Source organism: Neospora caninum, chromosome X (genome assembly GCF_000208865.1).
Source record: "Neospora caninum Liverpool complete genome, chromosome X".
NCBI lineage: Eukaryota > Apicomplexa > Conoidasida > Eucoccidiorida > Sarcocystidae > Neospora > Neospora caninum.
In genome coordinates this window covers 2,623,076-2,645,000 of record NC_018396.1, presented here as the reverse complement: position 1 = coordinate 2,645,000, position 21,925 = coordinate 2,623,076, and the positions used below count along the sequence as shown (strand labels likewise).

General features: G+C 51.3%; 6 protein-coding genes and 1 pseudogene across 6 annotated transcripts, besides 1 other annotated feature; all 7 read left to right on the top strand.

Annotated features, from left to right (window-relative positions):
• Nucleotides 1-1,994: 1,994 nt before the first annotated feature.
• Nucleotides 1,995-3,167, top strand: NCLIV_047960 (SRS domain-containing protein; the record flags this gene model as incomplete). The annotated part of the gene is made up of 1 exon (XM_003884347.1): nt 1,995-3,167. The coding sequence occupies one exon, from the start codon at nt 1,995-1,997 to the stop codon at nt 3,165-3,167; it is 1,173 nt and encodes a 390-aa protein (XP_003884396.1).
• Nucleotides 3,168-4,520: 1,353 nt separating this feature from the next.
• Nucleotides 4,521-5,702, top strand: NCLIV_047950 (SRS domain-containing protein; the record flags this gene model as incomplete). The annotated part of the gene is made up of 1 exon (XM_003884346.1): nt 4,521-5,702. One exon carries the CDS (start codon nt 4,521-4,523, stop codon nt 5,700-5,702), a length of 1,182 nt encoding a protein of 393 aa, XP_003884395.1.
• Nucleotides 5,703-7,085: 1,383 nt separating this feature from the next.
• Nucleotides 7,086-8,270, top strand: NCLIV_047940 (SRS domain-containing protein; the record flags this gene model as incomplete). The annotated part of the gene is made up of 1 exon (XM_003884345.1): nt 7,086-8,270. The coding sequence occupies one exon, from the start codon at nt 7,086-7,088 to the stop codon at nt 8,268-8,270; it is 1,185 nt and encodes a 394-aa protein (XP_003884394.1).
• A 1,361-nt stretch (nt 8,271-9,631) lies between these two features.
• NCLIV_047930 (SRS domain-containing protein) lies at nt 9,632-10,834 on the top strand (the record flags this gene model as incomplete). Its single annotated transcript, XM_003884344.1, has 1 exon — nt 9,632-10,834. One exon carries the CDS (start codon nt 9,632-9,634, stop codon nt 10,832-10,834), a length of 1,203 nt encoding a protein of 400 aa, XP_003884393.1.
• A 1,388-nt stretch (nt 10,835-12,222) lies between these two features.
• NCLIV_047920 (SRS domain-containing protein) lies at nt 12,223-13,410 on the top strand (the record flags this gene model as incomplete). Its single annotated transcript, XM_003884343.1, has 1 exon — nt 12,223-13,410. The coding sequence occupies one exon, from the start codon at nt 12,223-12,225 to the stop codon at nt 13,408-13,410; it is 1,188 nt and encodes a 395-aa protein (XP_003884392.1).
• A 1,673-nt stretch (nt 13,411-15,083) lies between these two features.
• On the top strand, nt 15,084-16,279 carry NCLIV_047911 (annotated as a pseudogene).
• Nucleotides 15,084-16,279: a sequence feature.
• Nucleotides 16,280-19,142: 2,863 nt separating this feature from the next.
• Nucleotides 19,143-20,417, top strand: NCLIV_047910 (conserved hypothetical protein; the record flags this gene model as incomplete). Its single annotated transcript, XM_003884342.1, has 2 exons — nt 19,143-19,882; nt 20,264-20,417. 2 exons carry the CDS (start codon nt 19,143-19,145, stop codon nt 20,415-20,417), a joined length of 894 nt encoding a protein of 297 aa, XP_003884391.1.
• Between the last annotated feature and the right edge of the window lie 1,508 nt (nt 20,418-21,925).

The window sequence follows — 21,925 nt, the reverse complement described above, 5'->3', positions numbered from 1 at the left end:
GGCTGCGACCAAACCAACCCAAATTATCGGCAGACTACAGGCGAATGCAAAGTTGACATAAACGTCAAAGCGAGACCTTCGTCCGTTGCGGACAATAACGTCGTCACCTGCGCCTACGGCAAGGACAGCAACCCTGAGCCCCTGAATGTCGAGATGACACAGAGAAGAACACCCTCACGGTTCAGTGTGGTTCCGAGGGATCCCTCAATCCTGAGTCCTATGCAACCCAATACTGCGATCCCGAGGGAGAACTGAACGACTGCACTCAGAAGATGTTTGAGGATATTCTGCCTACGTTCGCGACCAGCTGGTGGTCAAAGGCAGACGATGGTAATTCTGCCACGCTGACAATCCCGCCGGCAGAGTTCCCTGAATCCGAACACCAATTCCGCCTGGGATGCGTCCCCAAGACGGCAGATTCTGAACAACCCGACACTGCGGCGAAGGGTGGAGAAAAGGGAGAATCACAGACAGCTGCCACTACGTCGAACTGCGATGTGATTGTGACTGTGAGGTCAGGAAGCTCTCCTTCGTCATCGGGTCAACTGGTACCTACCATCGCTGGTGCAGCCGCTTTGGCAGGACTCCTCGTCGGGTCCTTCTAATTATTGTAATCATGCAGTGTCGTCCCGAACGCTCACAGCGTGTGGGAATGGTCTCGATTTCCGCATCTTTGCAGAGTCGAAAGCAGGCTTCGGTTTTTTTCACAGTTTTCCATAGAGCGATCTCGGAGATGGAATGCATCCTCGTTCCATCCTTGTTCGGTATAATTCATTTGTTCATTTCCAGCAAATGCTGACTCGCCGGCAGATCGATCTGTTTGAAGCTGTTGCCGTCAGGGAACCACGTGCTGCAGTAACTTGTGCTCGCATATGTATGCATCGACCGTTGTTGCGCGTTTCGCCGGGGTGCGAGGGGTATACGACACGCTAATGGCCACATATCAGGACCCGCGCTCGTGCCCAGCTCCAGTCTTCCAGGTGCGTCGGAAAAAATGTGCAGCGTTCCATCTGGGAAATTCGCAGGCTTTTATGTGGCGAAGCCCTAGATGCAGTGTTTGAATCAATCGTTCATCAATTTCCACCAGTGCTTCGATAATAGCACGTTTACCGTGAACATGGAGTCGACTGTCGACCCCTCATCTGGGATGTCAGCATAAAATCCCGTTCTTCAGCGTATCTTCTGCTGTCTCTCGTCGCCCACAGCGCCTGATTCACAAACGTTCTCTGCAGAGTTGGTTGCGAGATGGAGATTTGACAGACTTTTCTTAAGGCGCCACGCAGGCAGGCGCTTAAGCGTCGTGAAGCTAGGATTGTTTCAGCGGCCACATACTTCCACATTTCCAGTGGGGGCAGGTCAGACGATTAGGTTCTCTGCCGACGACAGAACGGGGGAATGATTTCTTGCACGCCATTAATACCGCCACTACGGATGAAGGCGTCTTCACAACGGCGTTCACGCTACTACGATGCTGGGCATATAGGAAACTGCCAGGTCCATCCTGCTTTTTCATCATGTGCAAAAGGACCCGGAACACAACAAGCAGTGTGAAAGAGGGAGAGGAAACTGTACCCCTCACTACTTAGGCGAGAATTCTCTTCACTGAACCACTCCACCTCACCCCACAGCCTTCTCCGGAATCGTCGAGAAGTAAATACGTTGAAAACAGACGTTAGCCGTAACCGTTCTGCATACTTACCAGGACTCCATCCCTGGTAGCAGCAGAATCTGTCTGCACTCTCGACTCAAAACGCGTTGTGGCGGGACGCCCAGGGGGGACTTCATCACGGCATGCGTCCGCACCGCCAATCGACTAGCCCCAGCTATATCCAGACCGCGAGCCGTGCTGAGAGGGAGCGTCCGACTGTTGCATGCAACAGATGCCGTACAAAAACTAGGAAAATATAGAGGTTTATGCTTAAACCTCGATTACGTGGCTTCTCCTTTTCTCCGTCTATTTCGAATGCCCATCAATTCGCCTGCGACCCTTCACAATGGCGAGGACTGCGAAAATGGATCGACGTCGTGAAGGGTTCAAGTCGAGGGCCCGCAAGCTGATGGTAGTGTGCATGGGTGGCGTTTTCTTGCTCTCTGGCGGGGTGGTTGCGGGAGATTATCTGCGCGAAGGAACTCTGCAGCGAAATTTGCAAGCCCTATCGCGTGGCGCTACGCAGAGTCCACCAAATTTTGACGGTCAAGTCGCCACATGCGTGTTGACTGGCGGGCAACGATCTGAGACGCAAACACCTACCGCTTTGACGTTGTCGAAAGAAAATCTGGCAGCTACGCTGCGGTGCACTGGCGCAAATAACGAGGCAGTCCCCCAAGAGATGACGGAAGTCTGTTCGGCGACGGTTACGTCCCCGACGGTAGCAACGTGCAAGGGTACGAACAGTGGCGGCACGCGGGTCGCGCTGAACACTCTGCTGGGGTCAAGCCGGGGAATTGTGTGGCAAAAAACCTCCCCCACTGCCGAACCGGCAACAAACGGCGAGGAGCGGACGTTGCAGCTGCAGGAGACAGACCTTCCACTTAGCGACAAGGCCTTCTTCGTAGGCTGCGACAAGAAATCTACCGAAGTTCCTGAGCCGTCGCCCACCACAGGTTGCAGAGTTGACGTGAATGTAAAAGCGAGACCTTCGTCTGTTGCAGACAATAACGTCGTCATCTGCGCTTACGGCAAGGACAGCAACCCCGAGCCCCTGCACGTTGAGATGACAACGGACAAGAACACACTCACTATTCAGTGTGGTTCCGAGGGATCACTGAATCCTGAATCCTATGCAACCCGGTACTGCGATCTCCAGGGAGAGTTGGAAAACTGCGCTTCGAAGTCGTTTCAGGATATTCTTACTACATTTGCGACCAGCTGGTGGTCAAAGGGAGACGACAGTCGATCCGCCACGCTGACCATCCCGCAGACGGACTTTCCTGAATCCGAACAGCAATTCCGGGTGGGTTGTGTCTACAAAAATGAGACTTCTGGTGGTCCCAAACCCGCGGCGAAGGGTGCAAAAACGGGAGAAGCACATGCAGCTGCTACTACGTCGAACTGCAATGTGATTGTGACTGTGAGGTCAGGAAGCGCTAATTCGTCATCGGGTCAACTGGTAGCTACACTCGCTGGTGCAGCCACGATGACAGGACTGGTCGTTGGGTCCTTGTAATCAGTGTAAGCGTGTTGGCTCATCTCTGGCTTTCACGGTTCGTGGCTGTTATCTTGATTTACTGGCAGCCATGTAGAGTTTGAGCAGGCTCATTTTATTTATGGTCTCCAGGCGTATTTCTCAGACGGTCTTCTCCCTTTTCCGAATAACCATGCACTCTTGCCTCTCGACAGCAAAGTCCTGTGCAAACCGATACGTTTCTAAAATTCGCTGTCATGGGGCCACGTGCCGCAGGACTAATGTGCGAGTGTATGGAGGTATGTATCTGTTGCTGTGCCTTACGCCAAGGTGCGAAGTGTATACGACACTCTCATGGCAGCACACCGGGTCACGTGCTCATGCCCAGGCTTGGTGTTCCGTTTGCGCTGAAAAGATGTGTGCAATGTTCCTTCGGGGACTTCCACAGTGTTTTGATGAGAGGAATGACTAGATGCCGTCCTTAAGATAATTTGTTATTATTTTGTGCCAGTAGCTGCAGACTCACTGTTTTACTTTGTACTTTTCTGTCGACCTCTCACAGGGTCTGTCGCTCAAAAAGCCCGTTCATCCGGGTATCTTCTACTGTCTATCGTCACGCACAGTGTCTACCCTAGAGGCGTCTGGTGCAGAGTTGTTTGTGTTGTGAGGATTTGTCGAACTGCTTCTTGCGGCAGCACGTGGGCCGGTGGTTCGGCGTAGTGAACGTAGGACTGTTTCAGTCGCCACGTACTTGAACATTTCCAGGGGGTCAGGAAAGCGCTTTCGATGTTCATGTGGACGAGAAAACAGACCAAATGATTCTCTGCATTCATTTAACACCGCCGCTGTGAAGACGATGTCGTCTTCACAATGGTTTCGAGGGGAAAACGCTTCTTGGGTTTCTGGGGCACTGTCAGGTCCATCCCGTCTTCTAATCATGGGCAAAAGAACCCGCAACAAGCAGTGTGAAAGAGGCAGATGAAACTGTACCCCTCGATACCGGGGCGAGAATTCCCTTCACTGAACCTCTCCTCCTCACCCCCACAGCCTTTCCACAATCGGTGAAAAATAGAGAAATTGAAAAGAAATCTCAGGCAAAACCGTTCGGCATGCTTGCCAGTTTTCCAGCCCTGCTAGCAGCAGAAACTGTGTGCACTCTCGACTCCAAACGCATTTTGGCGGGACGCCCAGGGCGCCTTCATCCCGGCACGGGTCCGCGCCGCCAACCGACTTGCCCCAGCTATTTGCTAGGGGAAGCGTCCGACTACGGCATGCGACAGATGCCCTATAAAAGGTACAGACTTATGAAAATGTCATTTTAAACCCTGTTTACGTGGCTTCTCGTATCGTCTCTCCATTTGGAAGGCTCCCCACGTTGTCCTGAGATCCTTCACAATGGCGAAGACTGTGAGAATGGATCAGCGGCGCGGAGGGTTCAAGTCGAGAGCACGCAAGTTGATGGCGGTCTGCATGGGTGGTGTTTTGTTGCTCTCGTGTGGACAAGCTGCGGCAGAGTATTTGCGTGAAGGAACTCTGCAGCGAAATTTGCAAGGAACACCGGCCGCAGGTACCCAGAATGGACCGGAATTCCAAGGGCAGGTGGCCACATGCACCTTGTCAGAAGGGAGTGACGGAGGAAGAACTGCTGTTGATGCCACTGGCGCACTGACACTGTCGAAAGACAATTTGACCGTTACGTTGATGTGTGCTGGTGCAAAAAACCAGGCAGTCCCCTTAACGTTGACGAAGGTCTGTTCCGCCACTGTTCAGAACCCCACAGTCGCAGAATGCAAAACCGATACCGACGGCAAGCAGATCACGCTGGAATCACTGCTGGGGTCCAACCGCAGTATCGCGTGGAAGAACACTTCCCAGGCAGCTGAGGAGAAACAAACCAACGGTGAGGAGAGGGCCTTGGAGCTGCAGGCAACAGACCTTCCAATTAGCGACAGGCGCTTCTTCGTAGGCTGTGACAAAAACAACGATGAAAAAGCTCCGCTGTCGCCATCGGCAGAGTGCAAAGTCGACGTGAATGTCAAAGCGAGACCTTCGTCTGTTACGGACAATAACGTCGTCATCTGCGCATACGGCAAGGACAGCAACCCTGAGCCGCTGAAGGTTGAGATGACAACAGAGAAGAACACCCTCACTATTCAGTGTGGTTCCGAGGGATCCCTCAATCCTGAAACCTATGCAACCCAGTACTGCGATCTCCAGGGAGAGGTGGGGAATTGCACTCTGAAGACGTTTGAGGATATTTTTTCTACATATGCAACCAGCTGGTGGTTAAAGGCAGACGATAGTAGATCCGCCACATTGACAATCCCGGAGACGGACTTTCCAGAATCCGAACACCAATTCCGTTTGGGATGCGTCCACAAACCGGCAAACACCGAGCAACCACTCCCTAACGAGGAAAGTAGCAAAACTGGAAGTTCACAACCAGTCGCTACTACATCGAATTGCAATGTGATTGTGATTGTCAGGTCGGGAAACTCTGCTTCGTCGTCTGCTCAAATGGCAGCTGCAATCGCTGGTACAGCCGGGTTGACAGGACTCCTCGTCGGGTCCTTGTAATCAGTGTAACCGTTCCAGGTTATATATAAATATATGTATGTATATCGAGATTTCACGGTTCGTGGCTGTTATCTTGATTTACTGGCAGCCATGTAGAGTTTGAGCAGGCTCATTTTATTTATGGTCTCCAGGCGTATTTCTCAGACGGTTTTCTTCCTTCTCCGAATAACCCATGCACTCTTGCCCGTCTCCGACAAATTCCTGTACACATCGATACGTTTCTAAAATTCGCTGTCATGGGGCCACGTGCCGCAGGACTAATGTGCGAGTGCATGGAGACATGTATCCGTTTCTGTGTCTTCCGCCAAGGTGTGAGCGGTATACGACACTCTCATGGCAGCACACCGGGTCACGTGCTCATGCCCAGGCTTGATGTTCCGTTTGCGCTGAAAAGAAGTGTGCAATGTTCCTTCGGGGACTTCCACAGCGTTTTGATGAGGGGAATGACTAGATGTCGTCCTTAAGATAAATGGTTATTAATTTGTCACAGTAACTTGACAGTAACATCTTATGGTTGTACTTTTGTACTTCGCGTCGACCACTCAGCGAGTCTGTCGCTCAAAAAGCCCGTTCATCCGGGTATCTTCTACTGTCTACCGTCACACACAGTGGCTACCCTAGAGGCGCCTGGTGCAGATTTTTTCGTGTTGTGAGGATTTGTCGAACTGTTTCTTGCTGCGGCGCGCAAGCCGGTGGTTCGGCGTCGTGAAGGTAGGACTGCCTCAGTCGCCACGTACTTGAACATTTCCAGGGGGTCAGGGAAGCACTTGTGATGGTCATGTCGAGGAGAGAACTGACCCAATGATTCTGTGCACTCATTTGATACCGCCGCTAAGAAGACGATGTCGTCTTCACAATGGTTTCCAGGGGAAAACGATTTTTGGGTTTCTAGGTCACCTTCAGGTCCATCCCGTTTTTTTAACCATGAGCAAAAGGACCCGCAACAAGCAGTGTGAAAGAGGCAGATGAAACTGTGCCCCTCGATACCTGAGCGAGGCTGCGCTTCACGAAACCTCTCCTCCTCACCCCACAGCCTTTCCAGAACCGGCGAGAAATAAATGCGTTGAACAAATCCGTGGGGCAGAACCATTCTGGCGTATTTTCGGTCCTCCATCCCCGGTAGCAGCACAAAGTGTGTGCACTCTCGACTTCAAACTCATTTTGGCGGGACGCTCAGGGGGCCTTCATCCGGGCACGCGTCCGCACAGCCGATCGACTAGCCCCTGCTATTTGCTGAGGGGGAGTGTCCGCCTTTGGCATGCGACAGTGCCCTATAAAAAGAAGGGACACATAAAAATATTTTTGTAAAAATCTCCGTTGAGTGGCTCCTCGTATTGTCTGTCCATTCTGAATGCTCCTCACTTTGTCTTGGGATTCTCCACAATGGCGAAGGCTGCGAGAATGGATCAACGGCGCGGAGGGTTCAGGTCGAGGGCCCGCAAGTTGATGGCATTGTGCATCGGTGGAGTTTTGTTGCTCTCTGGGGGGCATGCTGGGGCAGATTATTTGCGTGAAGGAACTCTGCAGCGAGATTTAGAACCGGAGCCAGAAGCGGAAACCCAGACTGAACCAGTATTGAGCGGGCAAGTCGCCACTTGTACCTTGCCAACAGTAGGTGTTGGAGCAAGCACTGGCGACAATGCTACTAGCGCCCTGACACTGTCGAAAGATAATTTGACCGCTACATTGAAGTGTTCAGGTAAAGACTACGTGGCAATTCCCAAATTGATGCAGAAAGTCTGTTCCGCGACTGTTCAGGATCCCACGGTCGCAGGCTGCAAAAATGATACGCAGGGTACAGGGAACGGCAAGCAGGTCCAGCTGGAATCACTACTGGGGTCAAGCCGGCGCATTGTGTGGAACAAAACCTCTCCTACTCCCGACCAAGCAAAGGAGGGCGAGGAGTGGACATTGCAGCTACAGGAGACAGACCTTCCTCTTACCGACAAAACCTTCTTCGTCGGTTGTGACCAAACCGACCCAAAGCCCCAACAGGCTGCGGGAGCATGCAAAGTCGACGTGGTTGTCAAAGCGAGACCTTCGTCTCTTGCGGACAATAACGTCGTCACCTGCGCCTACGGAAAGGACAGCAACCCTGAGCCCCTGAAGGTTGAGATGACAACAGAAAACAACACCCTCACTATTCAGTGTGGCTCCGAGGGATCTCTGAATCCTGAATCCTATGCAACCCAGTACTGCGATCTCCAGGGAGAGTTGGAGAACTGCACGCTGAAGAAGTTTGAAGATATTTTGCCTACATTTGCAACCAGCTGGTGGTCAAAGGCAGACGATAGTAGATCCGCCACATTGACCATCCCGGAGACGGACTTTCCTGAATCCGAACAGCAATTCCGGGTGGGTTGTGTCTACAAGGATGATATCTCTGATGGACCCGAACCCCGGGCGAAGGGTGCGAAAACGGTAGAATCACAGGCAGATGCCACTACCTCGAATTGCAATGTGATTGTGACTGTGAAGTCAGGAAGCTTTGCTTCGTCGTCAGGTCAACTGGTACCTACCATCGCTGGTGCAGCCGCGATGACAGGACTCCTCGTCGGGTCCTTGTAACTAGTGTAACAAAGTATTGGCATATGGAGCCCTTACCACTTGCTTGTGGGTGCCGTTTCGTTCTCAGCGGTTCTGCAGTATGTGATGCAGGCTTCCTTGTGTGACAGTCCTGTTCAGATATAACTCTGAGATGTCTTTCTTCTTTTTGCGAAGACCCCGTGTCTCTCGCCCTTCCACAGCAAAGTCCTGTGCATCGATACGTTTGTTAAATTCGCCTGCGTTGGGCCACGTGCCGCAGGGCAAATGTGCGTGCAAATTTGTAAACATCTATCCGTTTCTGTGTTTTACGCGGCGGTGTGAGGGGAACATAACTTTTCATGTCAGTAGATGGGGGCATGTACTCATACCCAGTCCCAGTGTTTCGTGTATGTGGGAAATAAATGTGCAAATCCATCTGGGAGATTCACAGCCTCTTTATGTGGAGAAAAGGACTGGAGGAAATGCTTGAATCAATCACTCGCCAACTTGTCTCACTGCCTGGAGAATAGGTGTTGCATGTGTTTTGGTGTCGACCTCTGGACAGGGCTGTCACCACAAAAACCATTCTTCTCTGCACCGTATTTTATCGTCACTGTCGCCGGTCACCCACAGTGGCTGCACTAGACAGTCTGGTACAGAGTTGCTTGTGACGTAGGGCGTTGTCGAACTGCTTCTTGCGGCGCAGCGCAGGTAGGCGCTTAAGCGTCATGAAGCTAGGGTTGTTTCAGTGGCCACATACTTCCACATTTCCAGTGGGGGTAGGTCAGACGATTAGGTTCTCTGCCGACGACAGAACGATGGAATGATTTTCTGCACTCCATTGACACCGCCGCTAAGGAGACGATGTCGTCAGCACAATGGCGTTCAGGCAAATACGCATATGGGGTTTCTAGGGCACTGTCAGGTCCATCCCGTTTTTTAATCATGGGCAAAAGGACCCCCAACAAGGAGTCTCAAAAGGCCCACATGAATCACCCGTCGGTATCTGGGCGAGACATCGCTTCACTGAACTCCCCCCTTCCATCAAGCCGTTCGCCAGAATCGTCGACAAGTAAATGAGTTGAAAAGAAACATTAGACAGAATCGTTCTGCCTTCTTTTCGGTCCTGCATCCCTGGTAGCAGCAGAAACTGTGCGCACTCTCGACTCAAAACGCGTTGAGGCGGGACGCCCAGGGGGCCTTCATCGCGGCACGCGTCCGCAACGCCAATCGACTCGCCCCGGGTATTTTTGCAGACGGCGAGCTGTGCTGAGAGGGAAGCGTCAGACTTTGGCATGCGACAGATGCCCTATAAAAAGTGAGGACTTACGAAAATATTTGTTTCAAAACTGCTTTACGAGCTTCTCGTGTTGGCTGCCTCTTTGGAAGACTCGTCAATTTGCATGAGGTTCTTCACAATGGCGAAGTCTGTGACAATGGAGCAGCGGCGCGGAGGGTTAAAGTCGAGGGCCCGCAAGTTGATGGCATTGTGCATGGGTGGAGTCTTGTTGCTCTCTGGCGGGCATGCTGGGTCAGAATATTTGCGTGAAGGAACACTGCAGCGAAATTTAGATCAGGAGCCAGAAGCGGCTACCCAGACTGAACCAGTATTCAGCGGGCAAGTCGCCACTTGTACCTTGCCAACAGGAGGTGTTGGAAGAAGCACGGCCGACGATGCTACTAGCGCCCTGACACTGTCGAAAGATAATTTGACCGCTACATTGAAGTGTTCAGGTACAGACTACGTTGCAATTCCCCAAAAGATGACGAAGGTATGTGCCGCTACTGTTCAGGACCCCTCAGTAAAAAACTGCAAAACTGATCTGCAGGATACAGGGAACGGCAAGCAGATCACGCTGCCAGCACTCCTGGGGTCCAGCCGCAGTATCGAGTGGAAAAAAACTCTGACAACTGGGGTCCAAAACACCGGCGAAGTATGGACCTTGGAGCTACAAGAGGCAGACCTTCCATTTAGCGACAAAGCCTTCTTCGTAGGCTGCGACAAGAAAACTGCCGACAATCCTGCGCCGTCACCCATCACAGATTGTAAAGTTGACGTGGTTGTCAAAGCGAGACCGTCTTCCGTTGCCGACAATAATGTCGTCGCCTGCGCATACGGCAAGGACAGCAACCCTGAGCCCCTGAAGGTTGAGATGACAACAGAGAGGAACACCCTCACTATTCAATGTGGCTCCGAGGGATCTCTGAATCCTGAATCCTATGCAACCCAGTACTGCGATCTCCAGGGAGAGTTGGAGAACTGCACGCTGAAGAAGTTTGAAGATATTTTGCCTACATTTGCAACCAGCTGGTGGTCAAAGGCAGACGATAGTAGATCCGCCACATTGACAATCCCGGAGACGGACTTTCCAGAATCCGAACACCAATTCCGTTTGGGATGCGTCCACAAACCGGCAAACACCGAGCAACCCCCTCTTACCGAGGAAAGCAGCAAAACTGGAAGTTCACAACCAGTCGCTACTACATCGAATTGCAATGTGATTGTGACTGTCAGGTCGGGAAACTCTGCTTCGTCGTCTGCTCAAATGGCAGCTGCAATCGCTGGTACAGCCGGGTTGACAGGACTCCTCGTCGGGTCCTTGTAATCAGTGTAACCGTTCCAGGTTATATATAAATATATGTATGTATATCGAGATTTCACGGTTCGTGGCTGTTATCTTGATTTACTGGCAGCCATGTAGAGTTTGAGCAGGCTCATTTTATTTATGGTCTCCAGGCGTATTTCTCAGACGGTTTTCTTCCTTCTCCGAATAACCCATGCACTCTTGCCCGTCTCCGACAAATTCCTGTACACATCGATACGTTTCTAAAATTCGCTGTCATGGGGCCACGTGCCGCAGGACTAATGTGCGAGTGCATGGAGACATGTATCCGTTTCTGTGTCTTCCGCCAAGGTGTGAGCGGTATACGACACTCTCATGGCAGCACACCGGGTCACGTGCTCATGCCCAGGCTTGATGTTCCGTTTGCGCTGAAAAGAAGTGTGCAATGTTCCTTCGAGGACTTCCACAGCGTTTTGATGAGGGGAATGACTAGACGCCGTCCTTAAGATAAATGGTTATTAATTTGTCACAGTAACTTGACAGTAACATCTTATGGTTGTACTTTCGCATCGGCCTCTCACAATGTGTGTCACTCAAAAAGCCTGTTCATCCCCGTATATTAGACTGTCTACCGTCACATACAGTGGCTACCCTAGAGGCGTCTGGTGCAGAGTTGTTTGTTTTGTGAGGATTTGTGGAACTGTTTCTTGCTGCGGCGCGTAAGCCGGTGGTTCGGCGTAGTGAACGTAGGACTGTTTCAGTCGCCACGTACTTGAACATTTCCAGGGGGTCAGGAAAGCGCTTTTGATGTTCATGTGGACGAGAAAACGGACCAAATGATTCTCTGCACTCATTTAATATCGCCGCTGTGAAGACGATGTCGTCTTCACAATGGTTTCCAGGGGGAAACACTTCTTGGGTTTCTGGGGCACTGTCAGGTCCATCCCGTCTTTTAATCAAGGGCAAAAGGACCCGCAACAAGCAGTGTGAAAGAGGCAGATGAGCACCCCCATTGATATCGGGGCAATTCGCTTCACGGAACCTCTCCTCCTCACCCCACAGCCCTTCGCCAGAATCGTCGACAAGTAAATGAGTTGAAGAGAAACATTAGGCAGAACCATTCTGCATGCTTTCCAGTCTTCCATCCCTGGTAGCAGCAGAAACAGCGTACCCTCCGACTCTAAACCGCACTCTGGCGGCACGCCCAGCGGGGCCTTCATCCCGGCACGCGTCCGCACCGCCAATCGACTCGCCCCAGGTATTTTTGCAGACGGTGAGCTGTGCTGAGAGGGAGCGTCCGACTATGGCATGCGACAGATGCCCTATAAAAAGTAGAGACTTATGAAAATGACTGTTTAAACCCCGTTCACGTGGCTTCTCGTATCGTCTGTCCATTTGGAAGGGTCATCAATTCGCATGAGGTTTAAACTATGGCGAGGGCTGCGAGAATGAATCGACGACTTGGAGGGTTCAGGTCGAGAGCCCGCAAGTTGATGGCATTGTGCATGGGTGGAGTTTTGTTGCTCTCTGGCGGGCATGCTGTGGCAGATTATTTGCGTGAAGGAACTCTGCGGCGCAATTTGCAAGCAGAAGAGGGTGGGTCGACCCAGACTGAACCAGTATTCAGCGGGCAAGTCGCCACATGCACCTTGTCACCAGGGGGTGGTGGAACAAGAAATGGCGATGATGCTGCTACCGCTCTGACACTGTCGAAAGGCATTTTAACCGCTACATTGGTGTGTTCTGGTGAAAACAACGAGGCGGTTCCCAAAGGGATGAAGAAAGTCTGTTCTGCGGGTGAGGGGCAGACTGTGGCAAAATGCAAGTCTCATGAGGATGGCACGGTTCAGGTCACGCTGGAATCTCTCCTGGGGTCCAGCCGCAGTATCGAGTGGAGAAAAACAACTCAAACACTCGAAGAGCAGAACAACGGCGAGGAGTGGACCTTGGAGCTACAAGAGGCAGACCTTCCACTTAGCGACAAAGCCTTCTTCGTCGGCTGCGACAAAAATGAAGCACACCAACTACTAAGCCTAGAGGGAAAGGCTGCGGTAGACTGCAAAGTCGACGTGAATGTCAAAGCGAGACCTTCGTCTGTTACGGACAATAACGTCGTCACCTGCGCATACGGCAAGGACAGCAACCCTGAGCCCCTGAAGGTTGAGATGACAACAGAAAACAACACCCTCACTATTCAGTGTGGTTCCGAGGGATCCCTCAATCCTGAATCCTATGCAACCCAGTACTGCGATCTCCAGGGAGAGTTGGAGAACTGCACTCTGAAGACGTTCGAGGATATTTTGCCTACGTTTGCGGCCAGCTGGTGGTCAAAGGGAGACAATAGTAGATCCGCCACGCTGACCATCCCGCAGACGGACTTTCCTGAATCCGAACAGCAATTCCGGGTGGGTTGTGTCTACAAAAATGAGACTTCTGGTGGTCCCAAACCCGCGGCGAAGGGTGCAAAAACGGGAGAAGCACATGCAGCTGCTACTACGTCGAACTGCAATGTGATTGTGACTGTGAGGTCAGGAAGCGCTAATTCGTCATCGGGTCAACTGGTAGCTACACTCGCTGGTGCAGCCACGATGACAGGACTGGTCGTTGGGTCCTTGTAATCAGTGTAAGCGTGTTGGCTCATCTCTGGCTTTCACGGTTCGTGGCTGTTATCTTGATTTACTGGCAGCCATGTAGAGTTTGAGCAGGCTCATTTTATTTATGGTCTCCAGGCGTATTTCTCAGACGGTCTTCTCCCTTTTCCGAATAACCATGCACTCTTGCCTCTCGACAGCAAAGTCCTCTGCAAATCGAGATGTTTCTATGATTCCCCGTCTCGGGCCACGTGCCGCACACTAATATGCGTGTGAATGGAGACATGTATCCGTTTCGGTGCCTTACGCCAAGGTGTGAGCGGTATACGACACTCTCATGGCAGCACACCGGGGCACGAGGAATGACTAGAGGCCGTCCTTAAGATCATTGGTTATTAATTTGTGCCAGTAACAGGAGAATAACATCTTTATCGTTGTAGTTTCGCGTCGACCTCTCACAGTGTCTGTCACTCGAAAAGCCCGTTCATCCGGGTATATTCTACTGTGTACTGTCACACACAGTGGCTACCCTAGAGGCGTCTGGTGCAGAGTTGTTTGTGTTGTGGGGATTTGTCGAACTGCTTCTTGGGGCAGCACGTACGCCGGCGGTTCGGCGTCGTCAACGTTGTATCTGCTTCTGGGCCTTACGCCAAAGTGCGAGGGGTGTGCGCCACTCTCATGGCAACATACCACGACACACGCTCGTGCACATCCCCCGTTTTCCGCGTAAGTCCGAATAAGTGTGCAATGTTCCATCCGGGAGATTCGCTTCCTAGGTGCACTGGTTGAAACAGTCTGTCATCAATTTGCCCCAGTTCCTGCAGAATAGCAGGTTTACCGTGAACTTCGAGTCGGCTGTCGACCCCTCATCGGGGGTGTCTGTATAAAATCCCGTTCTTCAGCGTATCTTCTGCTGTCTCTCATCGCTCACAGCACCTGATTCACAAACATTTTATGCAGACTTGTTTGTGAGGTGGAGATTTGACCGACTTTTCTTAGCACACCATGTAGGCAGGCGCTTAAGCGTCATGAAGTTTGGAGTGTTTCAGTGGTCACATACTTCCACATTTCCAGGGAGGCCAAGGCAGATGATTTGTTTCTCTGTCAACAACAGAACGTGTCAAATGATTCTCAGCACTCCTTTCATACTACGCCTAAGGGGAAGAAGTCGTCTTCACAACAGCGTTCAGGGACTTGGTTTCGTAAGACACTGTCAATTCCAACCCGTTTTTTAATCATGGGCAAAAGCAGTATGAAAAAGGCAGATGAAACACCCCTCGATACCTGGTCGAGAATTCACATCACGAAACCTCTCCTCCTCACCCCACAGACTTTTACGGAATTGTCGACAAGTAAATGAGTTGAAAAGAGACGTTAGCCATAACCGTTCTGCATGCTTTCCAGTCTTCCATCCCTGGTAGCAGCAGAAACTGTGTGCACTCTCGACTCTAAAACGCTCTGTGGCGGGACGCCCAGGGGGGTATTCATCCGGGCACGCGTCCGCACCGCCAATCGACTAGCCCCGGGTGTTTTTGCAGACGGCGAGCTGTGCTGAGAGGGAAGCGTCAGACTTTGGCATGCGACAGATACCCTATAAAAAGTGGGGACTTATGAAAATATTTGTTTCAAAACTGCTTTATGAGCTTCTCCTGCTGGCTCTCAATTTGAAAGACTCATCAAGTTGCATGAGGTTCTCCACAATGGCGAAGTCTGTGAGAATGGAGCAGCGGCGCGGAGGGTTGAAGTCGAGGGCCCGCAAGCTGATGGCGGTGTGCATGGGTGGAGTTTTATTGCTCTCTGGCGGGAAAGTTGCGGCAGATTATTTCGGGAAGGAACTCTGCAGCGAAATCTCCAAAGAGATCTGGGCGGGGCTACTCAGACAGGACCAGAATTCAACGGACAGATCGCCACATGTACCTTGTCGGCAACTGGTGGAGGAAGAGGCAGTGCCGAAAAGGTTACAGCTTTGACACTGTCGAAAGACAATTTGACCGTTACGTTGAAGTGTTCAGGTACAGACTACGTTGCAATTCCCCAAGAGATGACGAAGGTCTGTTCCGCGACTGTTCAGGAGCCCTCAGTAAAAAGCTGCAAAACTGATACGCAGGGTACAGGGAACGGCAAGCAGATCACCCTGGAATCACTCCTGGGGTCCAACCGCAGTATCGAGTGGAAGAACACTTCCCAGGCAACTGAGGAGAAACAAACCAACGGTAAGGAGAGGACCTTGGAGCTACAGGAGACAGACCTTCCATTTAGCGACAAGGCATTCTTCGTAGGATGTGACAAAAACAATGATCGAAAGGTTTCGCTGTTGCCATCGGCAGAGTGCAAAGTCGACGTGAATGTCAAAGCGAGACCTTCGTCTGTTACGGACAATAACGTCGTCATCTGCGCCTACGGCAAGGACAGCAACCCTGAGCCGCTGAAGGTTGAGATGACAACAGAGAAGAACACCCTCACTATTCAGTGTGGTTCCGAGGGATCCCTCAATCCTGAATCCTATGCAACCCAGTACTGCGATCCTGAGGGAGAAGTGGACAGCTGCGAAGAGAAGAAGTTTGAGGGCATCCTTCCTATGTTCTCGACCAGCTGGTGGTCAAAGGGAGCGGATAGTAATTCGGCCACGCTGACCATCCCGCAGACGGACTTCCCGGAGTCAGAGCAGCGATTTCGTGTGGGTTGTGTCTACAAGGAGGCAAATTCTGAAGCAACCAAACCTGCGCTGAAAGGTGGAGGAAAGAGAGAATCAGAAACAGCTCGTACCACCTTGAGTTGCAATGTGATTGTGAGGTCAGGAAGCCCTGTTTCGCCATTGGGTCAGATGGCTGCAACAATTGCAGGGGCAGCCGCCTTGGTAGGGCTGCTCGCAGGTTCCTTTGAAGCGCGTTCGTGAACCTGCGTGCACATCAGATTCCTGCGAGGTTGTGTGGCCACACTAATTTCGGGGAGTTCGCACTTACGGCAATTCGCCACTAGTTGACAACCGTCAGACAAAGCTCTGAGGCGGTCTTCATTTCTGACGCGACTGTGGAGGCGTGACAAGCGTGCGCGCCTGTCAGTATCATGCGGTTCTGAATCTCCGGTACTCTGAACAGCAAAACCATCAAACTTATGCAGACGTTTTATCTTTTTGCACTACGGGCATGAGACATGAACTCTCCGTTGACTCTCTGACGTCGAGACTGTATGCCTCGAATAACGACACGGAGGAAAAGCATAAAAGGCTTTGCAGTATTCCGTCCTACGACGTTGAAGAGATGCGGGGGTAGCGCGTCGACGAAAGCAACACGTAGACGGCACCGTACATCTCGACGACCTAACGGCTTTAAGAAGACACGTGTCGGAGGGGAGATGTCGTACATTTGTCGAGCGTACAAGAGGCATGAATCACAGGGCTGTTGCATTCTAACGGGGACTTCTGCAGCCACTGAAAAGTGGGCACCACAGGGAATATAAACTAGACTGGAGATAGAAAACACATATTCTCTAAAAACTCAATATTTATGTTGGACTTGAAAAGCTTGCGACGACGAAATGGATAAACGTGAAGTCGTAGAGCATATTGTAAACTCCGTTCCAAGTGCCGCGCACCCTGATGCTGCACACATACGCCCCATACTCCCCAGAAACAGGCAGTTCGTATAAACCTAGAAATCCCATTTTGTAAAGTGTAACAGGGAGTCTAGCTTCAGTTGTTATCTGATTGGTATTGCATGCCTGGTGACTTATATTATGATTGTTATTAATGGGAGCACCATTCCCTGGGTACCAAATCCAGTGCTCTGCCTTGGGCAGCCCGCTGCACAGCGAAACAAAATGGGCTCAGAGATGTTCTCTTAATATCGGCTATTTGTTCCGCTTCGCGTGTCGCTCGCTGCTTTCCGCTGCGAAGCCAGGCCTGTACCCTTTGCATTTCTCCATCCCTTATGCTCAGGACAGCAGAGCAGTCTCCTCCTGTCTGCGTCCCAGAAATGTTCAGCCTCACTTCGTGACCTTTCTCTGTCGTGGCGCGGGGGGGACGTACACCCGACATTGGGAAGTCGGCGGGTGTGTGGGATTTTTCCGTCGCGGTTTTTGCATGAAAGAGACTGAAAAACGCACCAGACACAAGGCCTTTGAGCTGAAGGATTTCTTTGAACGTTTCGGTACTGGTAGAGGACACACCAGACCGAGCGCTAGCTGCTGTCGCGGGCCTTTAACGCGTCCACCTCACACACCACCGGAGGGTTGCTCGATCCTCTGGCGTTATGAGGGACGAGCAAGATTCGCGCTTCAGGGGATCGAATCCGAAAAGGATGCAGAAACGCATGTGTGTGGATTTATTTCCGGCGACCAGGGAACGTCTATTCTCTCGTTCTGTCTTCATTCTTCGCCACTTTCCCAACTTGCCCGGCTCTTCGTCCGCGCCTCTGCAACCATTCAAGACAGAGAGCCTCCCTGGGCCGACCATTTTCCCTGGATTCCTGAGAAATACGCAGGGAGTCTTGGCCCCGTTTTCTAACAGCGAGGTTTCTCTGTACATCTTGCTTTCAGTCTCTTCTCTTATCTCTTCTCTACGGTTCGGCGTCTTGCCCGTGTCGCATCCAACGACACACGCGGCCTTCTTTCAGCGAAAACAAGTGTTGGCGGAAACGAAGGGGTGCTAAAAAATACCATGGCCGATAGATAAGCCCTTCTCCTGCCCTGTAAATACGTGTGCATAAATGCAAGTATCTGCATCGAGCTCGATCGATGCTGGCGTACCTGCACACGTTTGTCTCTGTACAGCGAGAAACGCATCTGAGGAACCCTGTCTGCCCCCGGATCAAAAGCGCCGTCCCAGGAGGACTACGGCACCGGAAGTTTTCTCCACCTTCGCGGTCATTGTTCTCTTTCTCTCTAAAGACATTCCATTCCGTGTCGTTCCCTGTGAGTGACGTACATTCTCTTAACCGCATTACGTAAGATATCCGCCTATCTATTGACACCAGAGGCCTACTCGTGGAGATGCGCATGCATGTATGTATCGCTGGCTATCCAAGTTCTGCTATCCAGATGTAGAAGCAGTTGAAACCCAAGGGAACGGAATCCTTGATTTTCGCTAATCCAGTCAAGGGATTTCTCGTTTTTGTCGGCAAACGAGGAAATCTCGTCCGCCGAAGTGAGGGTGCGCAAGTGTTTCATTTCTTTCGTGGACGGCGACGCATCGCGAGATTGTCTACAAAACTTTTTGATGAAGAAAAAGATTTCCTGAGCGTAGTCCGAGTCTCGTGTCGTCGCTGCTAGCTCTTTTCCATGTCAAGTGTAATGCATTTTTTGTGGCGATCTAACTGGGTTTTCTGTTCTATCCAGAGCTATCTTCTGTCACCTGTTAGGGAAATTTGGCTGTCAGGTCGCCGATCCTCCCTGTCCACACGCCTCCCTTGTCTCCTCGTTCCCGTCTTCTTCCTCCCTTCTCTGTTTTAGTTCGCTGTTCGCATTTGTCTTCGCATTTCGGGCACTGCTCCCACAGTGTCCGCTCCTGCCCTCGTGTCCGCTTTCTCCGTCCCGTCTGTTTTCGCCGTTTACCGCCGTCGCCGCCTTTCCGCTTTCTGTGGCCTCTCCATCTCTCATCTTTTCCCCCCACCCCCTCCTGTCGCCTTTTCTTGTTCTCTCTGCTTCTCTCACGAGCATCTTGTCTGTATCCCGTGGGCTTTTTCTCTCCTTTGTCCTCTCCTTTCCTCAGCTCCTTTTTCCTTTTCTCGTTTTGTCTTGGGCTGCGTCTCGTCGTCGCTGCCATGGCAGATCTGGTGGACGGTCGGGGTCCTTCGCGCGGGACCGACGGGGACTTTGGGTCGCCGTACCAGGGTTTGCCTCTTCTGTACCATCTGTCTTTTCTGCACGATTTGTTGAATTATTCCACGGCTCTGCTGTGGCTGCTGGCGTACGTCGCGCTGATGCTCAAGGTCCAGCGCGAGCGTAACGCGTACGGCTTATCATTTCAGTCGCTCTTTGCCTTGGTCTGGGTAGAAGTGAGCAACGTACTGCTCATTCTCTGTTTGCTGGTCTATCACAACAAGCCGATCCACGCCGAGTTCTTCATCGTCGACTGCTCTTCGGCCCTCATCTCGCTCGCGGCCTTCGTTTACATCAACCGATACTTCAGCTCGACCTACGAGAGTCAGCGTGACAACTTCGGCAAACGCTTCTGCCGGCTGCTTTGCGGGAAGTTATGCGTGGACAAGTTCTCTTGGCTCTTCCTCTACCTCGTCGCCTTCATCATCTCCTGTCCCATGTTTTTCTTGCGACGCTCCAAGTACGCAGCCCCCCTCGCGGTGATCGCAAGCAACGGCAGCTTCCGTCTCTTCGCCTTGACGGCCCTCTCCTTCTGGGAATGCTTCAACGACAGCGTCCTCGCGCTCGCCCTCGTCCCGCAACTCTTCATGTTCTACAACAAACGACCCAGAAAGGTCACCAACCTCCTCGGCACATTCGTCGCCCTCCTCTTCTTCGCTCGCATCTGTGCCTTCCTCTACTGGTACTTCTTCCGCACAACCATGGCGGCATGTGGTGCTCCACATGCATATGCTTATACCGATATATATATACCTATGTATATCTGTAGATGCAGCTGCTCGTGTATATACACATATACATTGATGCAATGGTAGCTATCTACAGCAAGTTGGGCTGGCAGGTGGCTGTGCACGCGCTGCATGTATGTGTGTACATAACTATGTATAATCGTGTATTTATATGCATATATGTATATATATTTCGAAAGAAAGCTGTCCCACTTAACGTTTCTGCATCGACACGGCTACACCTACAAATATGCGCATACATATGTAGTGATGTGTGTGGACATCTCTCGCCATGTGTCACTGTGGTTTTCTGAGTTGTTTCTGCATTTTTGCAGGCTCACCTTCACGTGGTTCCACACGTCTGAGCCGACAGGCCGTGGCATCCATCTGTTGACAGAGGCGCTGAACATTCTCATTCTCCTAGATTTCCTCTACCACTACATCCGTGCGAAGCTCGCAGGAGAGCGAGATATTTCGCTCCCCATCTAAGGTGCGCAGAGAGCGTCTCACGTGGAACTAAACGAGAAATTGTTTTCTCTTTCTCCGCCCTTCACACGTCTCTTCCCGTAGACGGGAATGGCAGCTGCGTTAAAGTGGACGAGAGCTCCTCTTCCAGGATCACGGACGAAGTGCTGTGGGGGGTAGGCGAGAAACATTTCTTCTCGCGAATGGTGGAAGTTCCAAGAACGAAGTTGCACAGACTCGCCTCACTGCATCTCGCACGGGAGGCGCGCAGATCTTTGCTAGGGTCCGCTTAAAAACGAAGGTGCGCGTGTGCGAGGCGAAGCCAGGGCGGACTTGTGCTTGTCATCTTCCTGAAAAAGGAACGTGGACGGAAATTGACTTCCGGCCACGCGTTTCCGAAGGAAACAGGAAGCTTTGAAACGCTTGACGTTGTCATTTTGTTTATCGTCTATTAGTGCCCATGCAGTGGACAAGACGTACTTTGCAACTATTTCCAATGCCATCTATCTGCGTTGTTTTTTTTTGCCGTCCTGTCAAGCGTATGCCTCCGTGAGGTGACGTGGATCTGGGTGAGTGGCAATGATCCGAGGAAACAGCTCGCTGAAAAACACTCGCGAGGGGGAAAGACAGAACAGTCGCTTTCTTGTGGATCCTTACAGCCTCGAAAAGAGGCGAGCCGCCTCTTTTCGGTACAACAGGAGTGGTTATGGGTAATGCAGGTATGGATATTGCACTACACGGTACATACTATATTGTTGCACATTTCCACTTTGTATTATCTCGTGGAACCATGAGTACAGTACTTGGAAGTATATATATCTATATATATAGTGGAAGGAAGTACAAATAGCTGCACGGCGGATGTTGTAGAATCGGATGCTACGTGAACAGCTGTCGTGATCGTCGAGAGGACGGCTGCTGAGGTCTTGAAATAGAATGAGTGCGTCGATCTTCTGGTTCTCGCTCTTTTCCGTCTCGCTCGTTCATCTTTTCTCATCGTCTTTCCGTCGACTGCGGGAAGAAAGATAGGGTTTTCCCGCAGGATGTTTCGATGTGAAAATCCCTTCGTAGACGCTTCCAGTGGATAATCATTCTCGACCATCCTTAAATCTTCGGCGACGTTTGAGAATATTGAAAGAGATAGATCTCGAGAGGTACACACAGAAGCATAGCCAAAGAAGGGCGTACACCCAGGCGCACATACATTACAGATACATAAACACACGTGAATCCGTGTATGTGTGCGTATCTAATTATACAAATTAGCATATAAGCAAGCAGAGGTCTATGTGCAAAAGCATGTTATTTGCGGATGTTCTGTTGCTGAATCTTCAAGGTGTTTTTATGGGGGACAGACAACCGTGTGCCCTAGAAGCAAATGGAAAAGTCGTGTGCATCGTTAAATCTCCTTTTCTTGCCCATTGAGAAGTAAAAAATACCAGCAGGCTAGGTCTCATTTTGCGTGCCTCTGATGAGGAGGCATCTGTGCATTGGAAGGATTCGTTTGTTCTTGTGTAGAAAGGGGTGCGGAG